This window comes from Oncorhynchus keta, chromosome 7 (genome assembly GCF_023373465.1).
Source record: "Oncorhynchus keta strain PuntledgeMale-10-30-2019 chromosome 7, Oket_V2, whole genome shotgun sequence".
Lineage (NCBI taxonomy): Eukaryota > Metazoa > Chordata > Actinopteri > Salmoniformes > Salmonidae > Oncorhynchus > Oncorhynchus keta.
The window spans coordinates 55,336,513-55,356,416 of NC_068427.1; the positions used below are offsets into that span (position 1 = coordinate 55,336,513).

General features: G+C 48.4%; 1 protein-coding gene across 1 annotated transcript in view; it reads right to left on the reverse strand.

The window, feature by feature from the left end:
- The window catches only part of myo10l3 (myosin X, like 3), a 298,563-nt gene that overhangs the window by 269,115 nt on the left and 9,544 nt on the right, over window positions 1–19,904 (reverse strand). The window contains 1 exon segment of the mRNA XM_052523285.1: window positions 12,716–12,820. Coding sequence (XP_052379245.1) covers window positions 12,716–12,820 — 105 coding nt within the window.

Sequence of the window (19,904 nt, forward strand, 5' to 3'; positions counted from 1 at the left end):
AGGCTAGATTACAGTAGAAACCACACTAGGCTAGATTACAGTAGAAACCACACTAGGCTAGATTATAGTAGAAACCACACTAGGCTAGATTACAGTAGAAACCACACTAGGCTAGATTACAGTAGATACCAGTAGAGGGGCAGGAGAATTGTCTTAATTTCTGGAGCAGAGTAGAGGGGCAGGAGAATCGTCTTAATCTCTGGAGCAGATTAGAGGGGCAGGAGAATTGTCTTAATTTCTGGAGCAGAGTAGAGGGGCAGGAGAATTGTCTTTATTTCTGGAGCAGAGTAGAGGGGCAGGAGAATTGTGCAGCATGCATGGCAACATTAAATCATAATAGATTCTGCAAATCTCATTACTGTGGTATTCAAAGCACATCTAATAACAGGGGCGGCAGGGTAGCCTAGTGGTTAGAGCGTTGGACTAGTAACCGAAAGGTTGCAAGTTCGAATCCCCGAGCTGACAAGGTACAAATCTGTTGTTCTGCCCCTGAACAGGCAGTTAACCCACTGGCAGTCATTGAAAATAAGAATTTGTTCTTAACTGACTTGCCTAGTAAAATTTAAATAACAAAATTAAAAGTCAGCTACTGATGCTAGTGAAAACCATGCTATTTCAGTACACACATAGCTGATGCTAGTGAAAACCATGCTATTTCAGTACACACATAGCTGATGCTAGTGAAAACCATGCTATTTCAGTACACACATAGCTGATGCTAGTGAAAACCATGCTATTTCAGTACACACATAGCTGATGCTAGTGAAAACCATGCTATTTCAGTACACACATAGCTGATGCTAGTGAAAACCATGCTATTTCAGTACACACATAGCTGATGCTAGTGAAAACCATGCTATTTCAGTCCACACATAGCTGATGCTAGTGAAAACCATGCTATTTCAGTACACACATAGCTGATGCTAGTGAAAACCATGCTATTTCAGTACACACATAGCTGATGCAGTGAAAACCATGCTATTTCAGTACACACATAGCTGATGCCAAACCATGCTATTTCAGTACACACATAGCTGATGCTAGTGAAAACCATGCTATTTCAGTACACACATAGCTGATGCTAGTGAAAACCATGCTATTTCAGTACACACATAGCTGATGCTAGTGAAAACCATGCTATTTCAGTACACACATAGCTGATGCTAGTGAAAACCATGCTATTTCAGTACACACATAGCTGATGCTAGTGAAAACCATGCTATTTCAGTACACACATAGCTGATGCTAGTGAAAACCATGCTATTTCAGTACACACATAGCTGATGCTAGTGAAAACCATGCTATTTCAGTACACACATAGCTGATGCTAGTGAAAACCATGCTATTTCAGTACACACATAGCTGATGCTAGTGAAAACCATGCTATTTCAGTACACACATGGTGATGCTAGTGAAAACCATGCTATTTCAGTACACATAGCTGGCAGGTAGTTTTCCCCCGGTGATGCGTTGGGCCACACCACCCTCTGGAGAGCTCTGCGGTTGCGAGCGGTGCAGTTGCCATACCAGGCGGTGATACATCGTGACAGGATGCTCTCAATGGTGCATTTGTAAAAGTTTGTGAGGGTCTTAGGAGGCTTTAGAAATTAGGCCCCTGAGGTTGAAGAGGTGCCATTGTGCCTTCACCACACCATTTCAGATTGTCCGTGATGTGTACACTGAGGAACTTTAAGCTTTTCAACTTCTCCAGTGCGGTCCCTTCGATGTGGATAGGGGGGCTGCTCCCTCTGCTGTTCCCTGAAGTCCACGAGCAGCTCCTTCCTTATGTTGAAGTTGAGGGAGAGGTTATTTTCCTGCCACCACTCCGCCAAGGCCCTCACCACCTCCCAGTAGGCTGTCTTGTCATTGTTGAAATCAGGCCTACTACTGTTGTGCCATCTGCAAACTTTATGATTGAGTTGGAGGCGTGCATGGCCACGCAATCATGGGTGAACAGGAGGGGGCTGAGCACACACCCTTGTGAGGCCTCTGTGTTGAGGATCAGCGAAGGGGAGGTGTTGTTTCCTACCTTCACCACCTGGGGGCCTCCTGTCAGGAAGTCCATGACCCAGTCGCACAGGGCAGGGTTCTGACCCAGGGCCCGAAGAATGAGAGCCCACGGTCCGGGGGAGCGAACCATGTCGGTGGCACAGTGTTATCCTCAAAACGTGCGAAGGTGTTTAGCCGTTAATCTTCACTTAATTTTCACGGAATGTATCCACTATAATTTCTTATAATTGACAAGAACTTTTTAACAACAGAGTCGCAGTTACTTATCAATTCCAGCTTCAAATTTCATTTCGGTTCATCTGGCCTGGGCTCTTTCGGTAATTCTGACCCAATTTTCAAGGGTCGCAAGAGGCAACGCCAGTGGAACAGAGGCAGGAGAGGAGGAGTCCTGGAGAGATTAAAATGAAGGGAAAACCGGCCACCTCTTCCCTCCACTCACAATAAGATGGATGGCCTCTGATAGTGTGGGGGCGGTGATTCGGAGATCTTTGTGGGCTATACTCGGCCTTGTCTCAGGATGGTAAGTTGGTGGTTGAAGATATCCCTCTAGTGGTGTGGGGGATGTGCTTTGGCAAAGTGGGTGGGGTTATATCCTGCCTGTTTGGCCCTGTCCGGGGGTGGCCTCGGATGGGGCCACAGTGTCTCCTGTCCCCTCCCGTCTCAGCCTCCAGTATTTATGCTGCAGTAGTTTGTGTGTCAGGGGGCTAGGGTCAGTTTGTTATATCTGGAGTATTTGTCTCGTCTTATCTGGTGTCCTGAATTTGGGAATTTAAGTATCTCTCTCTCTCTCTCTCTCTCTCTCTCTCTCGGGGACCTGAGCACTAGGACCATGCCTCAGGACTACCTGGCATGAAGACTCCTTGCTGTCCCCAGTCCACCTGGCCGTGCTGCTGCTCCATTTCCTACTGTTGTGGCTATGGAATCCTGACCTTTTCACCGGATGTGCTACCTGTCCCAGACCTGCTGTTTTCAACTCTAGAGACAGCAGGAGTGGTAGAGATACTCTGAATGACTGGCTATGAAAAGCCAACTGACATTTACTCCTGAGGTGCTGACCTGTTGCACCCTCGACAACCACTGTGATTATTATTCTTTTACCCTGCTGGTTATCTATAAACATTTGAACATCGTGGCCATGTTCTGTTATAATCTCCACCCAGCACAGCCAGAAGAGGACTGGCCACCCCCCATAGCCTGGTTCCTTCCTTCCTGGTTTCTTCCTAGGTTCTGGCCTTTCTGAGGAGTTTTTCCTAGCCACCGTGCTTCTACACCTGCATTGCTTACTGTTTGGGGTTTTAGGCTGGGTTTCTGTACAGCACTTTGAGATATCAGCTGATATAAGAAGGGCTTTATAAATACATTTGATCGTGGAATTGCTACCAACAGGGCGTTCGTAACTGCAATATTCTCTGTTTTTCTGAAACGTGGCAAGACAAGATGGCTATCCAACTCGATGGATTCTCCATTCACCAAGCGGACAGGACAGTTGAGTCGGGGAAATCGAAAGGAGAGTTTTGCCTCTTCAACAACTGGTGTGCTTATTTGAGCGCAGTAGATGTCTCGACCCACTGTTCACCCATCTTGGAATACCTGATGGCCAAATGTTGACCCCGTCTACCTTCCCGAGGGAGTTTTCAGCTGGTATCGTGACTGTTGTGTACATTCCACCTCAGGACAAGAAATATAACAAGCTAACACTTAAACTGCATGAGGATATAAATAAGCAGGAAAACATATCTGGAGGCTGCATTCCTTGCCACCGGCAAATTTAACTCTGCGTTATTAAGACACAACCTCCAACACTTCTTCACCACTAGGGGGCGATAGTCCTAGACCATCGTTAATCTACCCACAAGCAAGCATACAAGACCATCCCTTGTCCACCATTCAGGAAATCAGAGCACGACTCCATAGTTCTGCTTCCTGTTTACAAGCAAACAGAAAGTACTCGTGACTCGCTCCATTGAGTTAAGCTGTGACCATGTAAAGAAACTCAGTACATCAGCAGAGTTAGCTGTCACTAGAACACACATGCTGTTCATATTTAGATCCACCCTCAGAACAGCACAGGCCTCCAGAAATAGCATGAAGCCTGGGGTATGGGTGAGGTGGACAGCTGGGGTACAGACCCTAGGAATGGGGACAGGATGGGGCAGGGGGGGTCATGGTCCTCTGGGCCAGCTCTGAAGGCCTGGGGATATGGAGCTGCAGTGCATGATTAGCTAAACATACCAAGAACAGTCCAAGTTCAAAAGCTAAACATATTTACAGTAAAAGGGCATCTTTCAAGAACAAACAGTAGCTGAACCCAAAGACTTCACCCCACAGCCGACTGCCTTCCTCACTCAACAGGATATCCTTCAGACACAAAGGTCTCCCTCGAGGCCAACAGATAAGTTCAGCATGGCTTGAGTAGAGTCCATTCCTACTATTCTCATCACACAAACTGCTAATCATCGTACTGCTAATCACCGTACTGCTAATCATTACCTTCTGAAAAACCCTGCATAGATTAGCATACATTACAAGCTGGCCAGTGTTGGTCTGATGCTGGTCAGTGTTGGTCTGATGCTGGTCAGTGTTGGTCAGTGTTGGTCTGATGCTGGTCTGATGCTGGTCTGATGCTGGCCAGTGTTGGTCTGAGGTTGGCCAGTGTTGGTCTGATTCTGGTCTGATGCTGGCCAGTGTTGGTCTGATGCTGGTCAGTGTTGGTCTGATGCTGGTCAGTGTTGGTCTGATGCTGGTCAGTGTTGGTCTGATGCTGGTCTGAGGTTGGCCAGTGTTGGTCTGATTCTGGTCTGATGCTGGTCTGATGCTGGTCAGTGTTGGTCTGATGCTGGTCAGTGTTGGTCTGATTCTGGTCTGATGCTGGTCAGTGTTGGTCTGATGCTGGTCAGTGTTGGTCTGATGCTGGTCAGTGTTGGTCTGATGCTGGTCAGTGTTGTTCTGATGCTGGTCTGATGCTGGTCTGGTGCTGGTCTGATGCTGGTCAGTGCTGGTCTGATGCTGGTCAGTGTTGGTCTGATGCTGGTCTGATGCTGGTCAGTGTTGGTCTGATGCTGGTCAGTGTTGGTCTGATGCTGGTCAGTGTTGGTCTGATGCTGGTCAGTGTTGGTCTGATGCTGGTCAGTGTTGGTCTGATGCTGGTCAGTGTTGGTCTGATGCTGGTCAGTGTTGGTCTGATGCTGGTCAGTGTTGGTTTGATGCTGGTCAGTGTTGGTCTGATGCTGGTCTGATGCTGGTCAGTGTTGGTCTGATGCTGGTCTGATGCTGGTCAGTGTTGGTCTGATGCTGGTCTGATGCTGGTCAGTGTTGGTCTGATGCTGGTCAGTGTTGGTCTGATGCTGGTCAGTGTTGGTCTGATGCTGGTCTGATGCTGGTCAGTGTTGGTCTGATGCTGGACTGATGCTGGTCAGTGTTGGTCTGATGCTGGTCAGTGTTGGTCAGTGTTGGTCTGATGCTGGTCTGATGCTGGTCAGTGTTGGTCTGATGCTGGTCTGATGCTGGTCAGTGTTGGTCAGTGTTGGTCTGATGCTGGTCTGATGCTGGTCAGTGTTGGTCTGATGCTGGTCTGATGCTGGTCAGTGTTGGTCTGATGCTGGTCAGTGTTGGTCTGATGCTGGTCAGTGTTGGTCTGATGCTGGTCTGATGCTGGTCAGTGTTGGTCTGATGCTGGTCTGATGCTGGTCAGTGTTGGTCTGATGCTGGTCTGATGCTGGTCAGTGTTGGTCTGATGCTGGTCTGATGCTGGTCAGTGTTGGTCTGATGCTGGTCAGTGTTGGTCTGATGCTGGTCAGTGTTGGTCTGATGCTGGTCAGATGCTGGTCAGTGTTGGTCTGATGCTGGTCAGTGTTGGTCTGATGCTGGTCTGATGCTGGTCTGATGCTGGTCAGATGCTGGCCAGTGTTGGTCTGATGCTGGTCAGTGTTGGTCTGATGCTGGTCAGTGTTGGTCTGATGCTGGTCAGTGTTGGTCTGATGCTGGTCTGATGCTGGTCAGTGTTGGTCTGATGCTGGTCTGACCAGCATGGTCTAACTGGTTATGCTGGCATGGTGATCAGCATTCGCTGTGTTTTTGCTAGAGACCAGCTGTCGCTGTGTTATGGATGGTAACTGATGACAAGCATACATCCTATTGGAATCCAGCCGGAGTCGATTCCCGCAATTCAGAATGACTGGGCTACAAAGATGAATGAATGAGACTACCTAAACCATCTAAACTGGAACAAAGATCTCAGTAACAGTTGCAATAAGTCCAACTGACAGATTGGATTAGTTTAGAAAAATCTTTGTTACTTATCTTTGTGTAGCATAAGATAAATGTATTGATTAATTAAATCAACACTGGTATAGCGCACACCCCCGCAGCCCGCCCTGGAGACCAGGCTAGGGGTATCCAGACGTTCATATCATCACACAGTCCTCCTCTCATACCGAGATTTACAGTATTAATGGTTTAGTAAACAAGGGGTTGCCACAAAACAAAAAGCCTAACAACCTTAACACAAGTAATAGAGAATATCCATGGAGGCTGCTAGCTAAATATTCTAACACAAAACACAAGTAATAGAGAATATCCATGGAGGCTGCTAGCTAAATATTCTAACACAAAACACAAGTATTAGAGAATATCCATGGAGGCTGCTAGCTAAATATTCTATGTCTGGAGTCGCTAGGACAACGAGCCTGCCTGCTCTGAGAAGAGGGGGAGGAGCAGACGGCTGGAGAGCGGAGAGAAGAAAAAACAAGGAAATGAAGGGAAAGGGGGATACCTAGTCAGTTATACAACTGAATGCATTCAACTGAAATGTCTTATGTCTGAATATGCACCCCTCTTAACCCCATTTAAACCCCCTCTGAATCAGAGAGGTGTCTTCCCCATTTAACCCAACCCCTCTGAATCTTCCCCATTTAACCCAACCCCTCTGAATCAGAGAGGTTTAAACCCAACCCCTCTGAATCAGAGAGGTGTGTCTTCCCCATTTAAACCCAACCCCCCAGAGATTTAAACCAACCCTCTGAATCAGAGAGGTCCCCATTTAAACCCAACCCCTCTGTCTTCCCCATTTAACCCAACCCCTCTGAATCAGAGAGGTGTGTCTTCCCCATTTAACCCAACCCCTCTGAATCAGAGAGGTGTGTCTTCCCCATTTAACCCAACCCCTCTGAATCAGAGAGGGTGTCTTCCCCATTTAACCCAACCCCTCTGAATCTTCCCCATTTAACCCAACCCCTGAATCTGAATCAGAGAGGTGTGTCTTCCCCATTTAAACCCAACCCCTCTGAATCAGAGAGGTGTGTCTTCCCCAACCCCTCTGAATAAGGTGTGTCTTCCCCAACCCCCCTCTGAATCAGAGAGGTGTCTTCCCCATTTAACCCAACCCCTCTGAATCTTCTTCCCCATTTAAACCCAACCCCTCTGAATCAGAGAGGTGTGTCTTCCCCATTTAACCCCCTGAATCAACCCCTCTGAATCAGAGAGGTGTGTCTTCCCCATTTAAACCCAACCCCTCTGAATCAGAGAGGTGTGTCTTAAACCCAACCCCCCAGGTGTGTCTTCCCCATTTTTAACCCCTCTGAATCAGAGAGGTGTGTCTTCCCCAACCCCTCTGAATCAGAGAGGTGTGTCTTCCTCATTTAACCCAACCCCTCTGAATCAGAGAGGTGTGTCTTCCCCATTTAAACCCAACCCCTCTGAATCAGAGAGGTGTGTCTTCCCCATTTAAACCCAACCCCTCTGAATCAGAGAGGTGTGTCTTCCCCATTTAAACCCAACCCCTCTGAATCAGAGAGGTGTGTCTTCCCCATTTAAACCCAACCCCTCTGAATCAGAGAGGTGTGTCTTCCCCATTTAAACCAACCCCTCTGAATCAGAGGTGCGGGGGGCTTCCATAAGACATCCACAACATCTTCCCTGAATCAGAGAGGTGTGTCTTCCCCATTTAAACCCAACCCCTCTGAATCAGAGAGGTGTGTCTTCCCCATTTAAACCAACCCCTCTGAATCAGAGGTGCGGGGGGCTTCCATAAGACATCCACAACATTCCCTGGCGCCCGGGGAACGGGGAACGGGGAACGGGGAACAGTTAACAGTTAGCTCGGGGATTCTGCCCAACGCTCCAACCACTAGGCTACCTGCCACTGAAGATAGTGGCCACTATACAGAAGCCAAAGCTCTCTGGATGAGTTCTCTCAAAACACAAAACTAACCTAATATGATGCCCAGTCACTTTATTAATTGAGCCACTTACTTAGATTAACTAGAAAGGTAAACTTAGGGGGTCGCGTTAACACAGAATTCTACTTTTTTCACAAAGAAAAAAAAGAAGAATAAAACAAGAAATAAAACAAGAAATATTGTGCTGAATTTTGTAAATGCAGATAGATGTAAAATGCTTCTTATTGTACTTTCTGCTTGACCTCAGACTAATCTGTCACAACTTGTAGACTTGTTTCCAAGCTGCTGTGCGGTTTGTTTCTTACTTTGCTACCTGCCAACTTTACATTTTTTAAAAACCTTTTAATGACCGTTTTATATTTTTATTTCTGCTCAACTTTTTCACTCCGGACGCTTTATCTGGACGTGGTTCGTCAGGACCTACACCAGCCGAGCTTGTAGGCAGCTCAACTCAATCACTTTTTATGACTACAGTTTACAGGCCTCCTGGGCCATATACATCGTTCCTCACCGACTTCCCTGAATTCCTATCGGACCTTGTAGTCATGGAAGATAATATTCTAGTTTTTGATGACTTTAATATTCAAATGGAAATGTCCACAGACCCACTCCAAAAGGCCTTCGGAGCCATCATCGACTCAGTGGGTTTTGTCCACCGTGTCTCTGGACCTACTCACTGCCACAGTCATACTCTGGATCTCTGTTGTGGATCTTGTTTTTCCTCATAATCCTGGACTATCGGACCCCCATTTTATTATGTTTGCAATCGCAACAAATAATCTGCTCAGACCCCAACCAAGGATCATCAAAAGCCGTGCTATAAATTCTCGGACGACCCGAAGATTCCTAGATGTCCTTCCAGCCTCCACCTTCCCAAGGACGTCAGAGTACAAAAATCAGTTAACCGCCTAACTGAGGAACTCAATTTAACCTTGCTCAATACCCTAGATGCAGCCGCAACCCTAAAAACATTTGTCATAAGAAACTAGCTCCCTGGTATACAGAAAATACCCGAGCCCTGAGCAAGCTTCCAGAAAATTGGAACAGAAATGGCGCTACACCAAACTGGAAGTCTTCTGACTAGCTTGGAAAGACAGTACCGTGCAGTATCAAAGAGCCCTCACTGATGCTCGATCATCTTATTTTTCCAAACTTAATTGAGGAAAATCCAACATTTATTTTTGATACGGTCACAAAGCTAACTAAAAAGTAGCATTCCCCAAGAGAGGAGGACTTTCACTTCAGCAGTGATAAATTCATGAACTTCTTTGAGGAAAAGATAATGATCATTAGAAAGCAAATGACGGACTCCTTTTTAAAATCTACATATTCTTTAATATAATAATATATGCCATTTAGCAGACGCTTTTATCCAAAGCGACTTACAGTCATGTGTGCATACATTCTACGTATGGGTGGTCCCGGGAATCGAACCCACTACCCTGGCGTTACAAGCGCCATGCTCTACCAACTGAGCTACAGAAGGACCTGAGACTGCCAGGACCTAGGATCAAGAGAGACAAGTGTTTTAATACTATATCTCTTCACACATTAGTGAAAATAGTCATGGCTTCTAACTACTGAAAGAGCTGCTTCCTGTGCTTGGCCCTCCTATGTTGAACATAATAAACAGCTCTCTATCCACCGGATGTGTACCAAACTAAAAGTGGCAGTAATAAAGCCTCTCTTGAAAAAGCCAAAACTTGACTGAGAATTTATTTTAATTTTTTTTAAACGTTCTATATTGAATATCCCATTTCTCTCAAAAATGTTAGAAAAAGCTGATGCGCAGCAACTCACTGCCTTCCTGAAGACAAACAATGTATACGAAAAGCTTCAGTCTGGTTTTAGACCCCATCATAGCACTGAGACGGCACTTGTGAAGGTGGTAATTTACCTTTTAATGGCGTCAGACCGAGGCTCTGCATCTGTCCTCGTGCTCCTAGACCTTAGTGCTGCTTTTGATACCATCGATCACCACATTCTTCTGGAGAGGTTAGAAACTCAAATTGGTCTACACGGACAAGTTCTGGCCTGGTTTAGATCTTATCTGTGGGAAAGATATCAGTTTGTCTCGGGGGATGGTTTGTCCTCTGACAAATCAAATGTAAATTTCAGTGTTCCTCAAGGCTCTGTTTTAGGACCACTATTGTTTTCTCTATTTTACCTCTTGGTGATGTCATTCGAAAACATAATGTTAACTTTCACTGCTATGCAGATGACACACAGCTGTACATTTGGATGAAACATGGTGAAGCCCCAACATTGCCCTCCCTGGAAGCCTGTGTTTCAGACATAAGGAAGTGGATGGCTGCAAATGTTCTACTTTTAAACTCGGACAAAACAGAGATGCTTGTTCTAGGTCCCAAGAACAAGAAACAAAGAGATCTTCTGTTGAATCTGACAATTAATCTTGATGGTTGTACAGTCGTCTCAAATAAAACTGTGAAGGACCTCGGCGTTACTCTGGACCCTGATCTCTCTTTTGAAGAACATATCAAGACTGTTTCAAGGACAGTTTTCTTCCATCTACATAACATTGCAAAAATCAGAAACCTTCTGTCCAAAAATGAATCCATGCTTTTGTTACTTCTAGGTTAGACTACTGCAATGCTCTACGTTCCGGCTACCAGGATAAAGCACTAAATAAACTTCAGTTAGCACTATGGCAACACGATTGCAACACCCAGCAGGTGTATCAGCAGGTGTATCTCACTGATCATCCTTAAAGCCAACACCTCGTTTGGCTGCCTTTTGTTCCAGTTCTCTGCTGCCAGTGACTGGAACGAATTGCAAAAATCGCTGAAGTTGGAGACTTATCTTTTATCTCCCTCACCAACTTCAAACATCTGCTATCTGAGCAGCTAACCGATCGCTGCAGCTGTACATAGTCTATCGGTAAATAGCCCACCCAATTTTACCTACCTAATCCCCATACTGTTTAAATGTACTTTTCTGCTATTTAGCACACCAGTAGCTCTACCTGCACATACCCATCTCTCTGATTTGGTCCTACCGTACATACCTACACGTATGCTACGGTCACAAGACGCAGGCCTCTTAATTGTCCCAAGAATTTCTAAGAAAACAGCTGGAGCCAGGGCTTTCTCCTCTAGAGCTCCATTTTTATGACATGGTCTGCCTATCGATGTGAGAGACGCAGACTCGGTCTCAACCTTCAAGTCTTTCCTGAAGACTCATCTCTTCAGTGGGTCATATGTGTAGTCTGGCCCAGGAGTGTGAAGGTGAACAGAAAGGCTCTGGAGCAACGAACCGCCCATGCTGTCTCTGCCTGGCCGGTTCCCCTCTTTCCACTGGGATTCTCTGCCTCTAACCCTATTGCAGGGGCTGAGTCACTGGCTTACTGGCTCTTACGTTCCCTAGGAGGGGTGCGTAATAATAGTTTGTGTCGGGGGGCTAGGGTCAGTTTGCTATATCTGGAGTATTTCTCCTGTCTTATCCGGTGTCCTGTGTGAATTTAAGTATGCCCTCTCTAATTCTCTTTCTCGGAGGACTTGAGCCCTAGGACTGATGACTCCTTGACCTGTTGCACCCACGACATCCAGTGTGATTATTAGGGTTAGGGTTATTGTGTGTAGATTGATGTGGGAAAAATCTAATCAATCCATTTCAGAATTAGGTTGTAATGTAACAAAATGTGGAAAAAGCCAAGGAGTCCGAATGCACCGTACGTATATGCACTGTGCAGCCTCACCTACGGGCCTTGGGTGATCAGCCTACTCAGTGACACCCACAGAACACAACTGTTTATTAGCTAATATTCATGGTCCTAAGATCCATACTTAAGGCTGTACACGGACCCCTGCTCAGATGAAACCTCTCTCCTGGATGAAAGGATAATCATCACCTCCTGGCTGAGTGAGTTAATGTAAACACACCACTATTTATCTATTTCAATCTGTATACTGACTTGCCTTTTTAAAGAAATCCTGAACATGCTGAAAAAAAAAAAACATTGTGGCCCCACAAGTGTCTGTAGGCGATCACATTTACATTTAAGTCATTTAGCAGACGCTCTTATCCAGAGCGACTTACAAATTGGTTCATTCACCTTATGACATCCAGTGGAACAGTCACTTTACAATAGTGCATCTAAATCTTAAAAGGGGGGGGTGAGAAGGATTACTTTATCCTATCCTAGGTATTCCTTAAAGAGGTGGGGTTTCAGGTGTCTCCGGAAGGTGGTGATTGACTCCGCTGTCCTGGCGTCGTGAGGGAGTTTGTTCCACCAGGGTAGAGGTCGACCTCTAATCCAGGGCCTTCAAAATCTGGACATAACTACTAGACATTTACAACAATAGTATTCATTTCACCTTTTCATGCTACACAAAGATAAATAACACATGTTGGTAAACTAACCTAATCTGCTAGGTGGACTTACTACACCTGTTGCTGAGATGTTACAGTCAACATAGGCCCCTACAACACAGAGTAATTAGCCTGATGAAGACCATCTTGGTTAGTGAAGATCGTTTGGTTTGTCCCAGTACGTAGTTTGTCCTCCTTACCTTTCCGTAGTCGGTTGTAAGGACCAGGTATCCGTCATCGTGGGAACAGGAGCTGACAGTAGCAGGGAGGAGCAGCTCTTTGTCCCGCAGCCAGACACGGGCCCCCTGAAACACAACAGAAGATCAGCCTCTGGGAGCACAGAGGACATTACTAGAATCTGATGCCCCTGACTGTCAACAACTACTAGAATGTGGCAATGTCAAGGGCCACTTCAGCAGGCACCCCATACACATGCCATAAGAGAAACATTCATTATTTCCCATCCTGGTTCTACAGTATAGACACCAACATTTCAGAGAGAAAACATAAGCTAGAAAGATAGACGGTCCTCAACAGTATAAGTGACATTTAAATACAACAGACTGACACCAGTCAGTCCCTGACTCAGGTTCTGACCAGTTGGAGAGGTCCTTGACACTTAGTCTCACAATCCTGCCACACAGCACAGCCTAGTCACTAGCCATCCCGGGCTGGCAGGCTCAGAGCACAGTGCTGCAGCGCCATAGTGTCCACTGTGTTCTACTGAGGGAGGGCTGCAGTACCATAGTGTCCACTGTGTTCTACTGAGGGCTGCAGTACCATAGTGTCCACTGTGTTCTACTGAGGGAGGGCTGCAGTACCATAGTGTCCACTGTGTTCTACTGAGGGAGGGCTGCAGTACCATAGTGTCCACTGTGTTCTACTGAGGGAGGGCTGCAGTACCATAGTGTCCACTGTGTTCTACTGAGGGAGGGCTGCAGTACCATAGTGTCCACTGTGTTCTACTGAGGGAGGGCTGCAGTACCATAGTGTCCACTGTGTTCTACTGAGGGAGGGCTGCAGTACCATAGTGTCCACTGTGTTCTACTGAGGGAGGGCTGCAGTACCATAGTGTCCACTGTGTTCTACTGACTGGGAGGGAGGGCTGCAGTACCATAGTGTCCACTGTGTTCTACTGAGGGAGGGCTGCAGTACCATAGTGTCCACTGTGTTCTACTGAGGGAGGGCTGCAGTACCATAGTGTCCACTGTGTTCTACTGAGGGAGGGCTGCAGTACCATAGTGTCCACTGTGTTCTACTGAGGGAGGGCTGCAGTACCATAGTGTCCACTGTGTTCTACTGAGAGAGGGCTGCAGTACCAAGGTCCACTGTGTTCTACTGAGGGAGGGCTGCAGTACCATAGTGTCCACTGTGTTCTACTGAGGGAGGGCTGCAGTACCATAGTGTCCACTGTGTTCTACTGAGGGAGGGCTGCAGTACCATAGTGTCCACTGTGTTCTACTGAGGGAGGGCTGCAGTACCATAGTGTCCACTGTGTTCTACTGACTGGGAGGGCTGCAGTACCATAGTGTCCACTGTGTTCTACTGAGGGAGTTCTACTGAGGGAGTACCATAGGCTGCAGTACCATAGTGTCCACTGTGTTCTACTGAGGGAGGGCTGCAGTACCATAGTGTCCACTGTGTTCTACTGAGGGAGGGCTGCAGTACCATAGTGTCCACTGTGTTCTACTGAGGGAGGGCTGTAGTACCATAGTGTCCACTGTGTTCTACTGAGGGAGGGCTGCAGTACCATAGTGTCCACTGTGTTCTACTGAGGGCTGCAGTACCATAGTGTCCACTGTGTTCTACTGAGGGGAGGGCTGCAGTACCATAGTGTCCACTGTGTTCTACTGAGGGCTGGAGGGCTGCAGTACCAGTGTCCACTGTGTTCTACTGAGGGAGGGCTGCAGTACCATAGTGTCCACTGTGTTCTACTGAGGGAGGGCTGCAGTACCAGTGTCCACTGTGTTCTACTGAGGGAGGGCTGCAGTACCAGTGTCCACTGTGTTCTACTGAGGGAGGGCTGCAGTACCATAGTGTCCACTGTGTTCTACTGAGGGCTGCAGTACCATAGTGTCCACTGTGTTCTACTGAGGGAGGGCTGCAGCACCATAGTGTCCACTGTGTTCTACTGAGGGAGGGCTGCAGTACCATAGTGTCCACTGTGTTCTACTGAGGGAGGGCTGCAGTACCAGTGTCCACTGTGTTCTACTGAGGGAGGGCTGCAGCACCATAGTGTCCACTGTGTTCTACTGAGGGCTGCAGTACCATAGTGTCCACTGTGTTCTACTGAGGGAGGGCTGCAGTACCATAGTGTCCACTGTGTTCTACTGACTGGGAGGGCTGCAGTACCATAGTGTCCACTGTGTTCTACTGAGGGAGGGCTGCAGTACCATAGTGTCCACTGTGTTCTACTGAGGGAGGGCTGCAGTACCATAGTGTCCACTGTGTTCTACTGAGGGAGGGCTGCAGTACCATAGTGTCCACTGTGTTCTACTGAGGGAGGGCTGCAGTACCATAGTGTCCACTGTGTTCTACTGAGGAGGGCTGCAGTACCATAGTGTCCACTGTGTTCTACTGAGGGAGGGCTGCAGTACCATAGTGTCCACTGTGTTCTACTGAGGGAGGGCTGCAGTACCATAGTGTCCACTGTGTTCTACTGAGGGAGGGCTGCAGTACCATAGTGTCCACTGTGTTCTACTGAGGGCTGCAGTACCATAGTGTCAACTGTGTTCTACTGAGGGAGGGCTGCAGTACCATAGTGTCCACTGTGTTCTACTGAGGGCTGCAGTACCATCCAGTGTCCACTGTGTTCTACTGAGGGAGGGCTGCAGTACCATAGTGTCCACTGTGTTCTACTGAGGGCTGCAGTACCATAGTGTCAACTGTGTTCTACTGAGGGAGGGCTGCAGTACCATAGTGTCCACTGTGTTCTACTGAGGGCTGCAGTACCATAGTGTCCACTGTGTTCTACTGAGGGCTGCAGTACCATAGTGTCCACTGTGTTCTACTGAGGGAGGGCTGCAGTACCATAGTGTCCACTGTGTTCTACTGAGGGAGGGCTGCAGTACCATAGTGTCCACTGTGTTCTACTGAGGGCTGCAGTACCATAGTGTCCACTGTGTTCTACTGAGGGCTGCAGTACCATAGTGTCCACTGTGTTCTACTGAGGGAGGGCTGCAGTACCATAGTGTCCACTGTGTTCTACTGAGGGCTGCAGCACCATAGTGTCCACTGTGTTCTACTGAGGGAGGGCTGCAGTACCATAGTGTCCACTGTGTTCTACTGAGGGCTGCAGTACCATAGTGTCCACTGTGTTCTACTGAGGGCTGCAGTACCATAGTGTCCACTGTGTTCTACTGAGGGCTGCAGTACCATAGTGTCCACTGTGTTCTACTGAGGGAGGGCTGCAGTACCATAGTGTCCACTGTGTTCTACTGAGGGCTGCAGCACCATAGTGTCCACTGTGTTCTACTGAGGGAGGGCTGCAGTACCATAGTGTCCACTGTGTTCTACTGAGGGAGGGCTGCAGTACCATAGTGTCCACTGTGTTCTACTGAGGGAGGGCTGCAGTACCATAGTGTTCACTGTGTTCTACTGAGGGCTGCAGTACCATAGTGTCCACTGTGTTCTACTGAGGGCTGCAGTACCATAGTGTCCACTGTGTTCTACTGAGGGAGGGCTGCAGTACCATAGTGTCCACTGTGTTCTACTGAGGGAGGGCTGCAGCACCATAGTGTCCACTGTGTTCTACTGAGGGCTGCAGTACCATAGTGTCCACTGTGTTCTACTGAGGGAGGGCTGTAGTACCATAGTGTCCACTGTGTTCTACTGAGGGAGGGCTGCAGTACCATAGTGTCCACTGTGTTCTACTGAGGGAGGGCTGCAGTAACAGTGTCCACTGTGTTCTACTGAGGGAGGGCTGCAGTACCATAGTGTCCACTGTGTTCTACTGAGGGAGGGCTGCAGCACCATAGTGTCCACTGTGTTCTACTGAGGGAGGGCTGCAGTACCATAGTGTCCACTGTGTTCTACTGAGGGAGGGCTGCAGTACCATAGTGTCCACTGTGTTCTACTGAGGGAGGGCTGCAGTACCATAGTGTCCACTGTGTTCTACTGAGGGAGGGCTGCAGTACCATAGTGTCCACTGTGTTCTACTGAGGGCTGCAGTACCATAGTGTCCACTGTGTTCTACTGAGGGAGGGCTGCAGTACCATAGTGTCCACTGTGTTCTACTGAGGGCTGCAGTACCATAGTGTCCACTGTGTTCTACTGAGGGAGGGCTGCAGTACCATAGTGTCCACTGTGTTCTACTGAGGGCTGCAGTACCATAGTGTCCACTGTGTTCTACTGAGGGAGGGCTGCAGTACCATAGTGTCCACTGTGTTCTACTGAGGGAGGGCTGCAGTACCATAGTGTCCACTGTGTTCTACTGAGGGAGGGCTGCAGTACCATAGTGTCCACTGTGTTCTACTGAGGGCTGCAGTACCATAGTGTCCACTGTGTTCTACTGAGGGCTGCAGTACCATAGTGTTCACTGTGTTCTACTGAGGGAGGGCTGCAGTACCATAGTGTCCACTGTGTTCTACTGAGGGCTGCAGTACCATAGTGTCCACTGTGTTCTACTGAGGGCTGCAGTACCATAGTGTCCACTGTGTTCTACTGAGGGAGGGCTGCAGTAACATAGTGTCCACTGTGTTCTACTGAGGGCTGCAGTACCATAGTGTTCACTGTGTTCTACTGAGGGCTGCAGTACCATAGTGTTCACTGTGTTCTACTGAGGGCTGCAGTACCATAGTGTTCACTGTGTTCTACTGAGGGCTGCAGTACCATAGTGTCCACTGTGTTCTACTGAGGGAGGGCTGCAGCACCATAGTGTCCACTGTGTTCTACTGAGGGAGGGCTGCAGTACCATAGTGTCCACTGTGTTCTACTGAGGGAGGGCTGCAGCACCATAGTGTCCACTGTGTTCTACTGAGGGAGGGCTGCAGCACCATAGTGTCCACTGTGTTCTACTGAGGGCTGCAGTACCATAGTGTCCACTGTGTTCTACTGAGGGCTGCAGTACCATAGTGTCCACTGTGTTCTACTGAGGGAGGGCTGCAGTACCATAGTGTCCACTGTGTTCTACTGAGGGAGGGCTGCAGTACCATAGTGTCCACTGTGTTCTACTGAGGGAGGGCTGCAGCACCATAGTGTCCACTGTGTTCTACTGAGGGAGGGCTGCAGCACCATAGTGTCCACTGTGTTCTACTGAGGGCTGCAGTACCATAGTGTCCACTGTGTTCTACTGAGGGAGGGCTGCAGCACCATAGTGTCCACTGTGTTCTACTGAGGGAGGGCTGCAGTACCATAGTGTCCACTGTGTTCTACTGAGGGAGGGCTGCAGTACCATAGTGTCCACTGTGTTCTACTGAGGGAGGGCTGCAGTACCATAGTGTCCACTGTGTTCTACTGAGGGAGGGCTGCAGTACCATAGTGTCCACTGTGTTCTACTGAGGGAGGGCTGCAGTACCAGTGTCCACTGTGTTCTACTGAGGGAGGGCTGCAGTACCATAGTGTCCACTGTGTTCTACTGAGGGAGGGCTGCAGTACCATAGTGTCCACTGTGTTCTACTGAGGGAGGGCTGCAGTACCATAGTGTCCACTGTGTTCTACTGAGGGAGGGCTGCAGTACCATAGTGTCCACTGTGTTCTACTGAGGGCTGCAGTACCATAGTGTCCACTGTGTTCTACTGAGGGAGGGCTGCAGTACCATAGTGTCCACTGTGTTCTACTGAGGGCTGCAGTACCATAGTGTCCACTGTGTTCTACTGAGGGAGGGCTGCAGTACCATAGTGTCCACTGTGTTCTACTGAGGGAGGGCTGCAGTACCATAGTGTCCACTGTGTTCTACTGAGGGAGGGCTGCAGTACCATAGTGTCCACTGTGTTCTACTGAGGGAGGGCTGCAGTACCAGTGTCCACTGATAATCAAAACTACCCACCAACCCATGAAGCATTGCAGCACAGAGCCACAATTTCCTGTTTTCCTGTCTGTTAAAAAAACAGATGGGTAGTCAGGGTGGTCTGGGTGGTCAGGGTGGTCTGGGTGGTCTGGGTGGTCTGGGTGGTCTGGGTGGTCTGGGTGGTCTGGGTGGTCTGGGTGGTCAGGGTGGTCAGGGTGGTCTGGGTGGTCTGGGTGGTCTGGGTGGTCAGGGTGGTCAGGGTGGTCTGGGTGGTCTGGGTGGTCTGGGTGGTCTGGGTGGTCTGGGTGGTCTGGGTGGTCTGGGTGGTCAGGGTGGTCAGGGTGGTCAGGGTGGTCTGGGTGGTCTGGGTGGTCAAGGTGGTCAAGGTGGTCAAGGTGGTCAAGGTGGTCTGGGTGGTCTGGGTGGTCAGGGTGGTCAGGGTGGTCTGGGTGGTCTGCTCCAGACTGGAGTCAACGACCTCCCACCCATGTGATGAGTTCTGACTTTTACACCAGAAATATACTTATTCATGTCACTGAGGGAGAGAGGGGAATGTATAACGTTTACATTCTGTCAGGATATGTTATTGTTAGACATCAGGGATCCTCTGGGAGGAGAAGAGACACAGTCTGGTACCAGGCACCATGACAGCCATGAGATAGGGAGGAGTGAGCCCTTTGGGGCAGAGGTCAGGTTAGATGAAGTGAGGAAGAACAGATCAGTAATCTTCAGAGATGTAAGGAGAGGCACGGCAGGGTAGCCAAGTGGTTAGAGCGTTGGACTAGTAACCGGTAGGATGCAAGTTCAAACCACCGAGCTGACAAGGTACAAATCTGTCCTTCTGCCCCTGAACAGGCAGTTAACCCACTGTTCCTAGGCCGTCATTGAACATAAGAATGTTCTTCACTGACTTGCCTGGTTAAATAAAAAAGTTCAAATAAAAACATAAACAGGACAAAGAGTTAATATGTTCCTTGTCTTATGCAGCTGTATTTGGTTTGAGCTTTAATAAGAAGCCATGAGTTTTACTTACTCTTTATCAAGAACCTAACATGTTACTGGGGACTGAGGAAGAGGAGCCAGGTCTGCAGTAACAGGAACCACTAGCTGACTGGGGAGTGAGGAAGAGGAGCCAGGTCTGCAGTAACAGGAACCACTAGCTGACTGGGGAGTGAGGAAGAGGAGCCAGGTCTGCAGTAACAGCTGACTGGGGAGTGAGGAAGAGGGGCCAGGTCTGCAGTAACAGGAACCACTAGCTGACTGGGGAGTGAGGAAGAGGAGCCTGGTCTGCAGTAACAGGAACCACTAGCTGACTGGGGAGTGAGGAAGAGGAGCCAGGTCTGCAGTAACAGGAACCACTAGCTGACTGGGGAGTGAGGAAGAGGAGCCGGGTCTGCAGTAACAGCTGACTGGGGAGTGAGGAAGAGGAGCCAGGTCTGCAG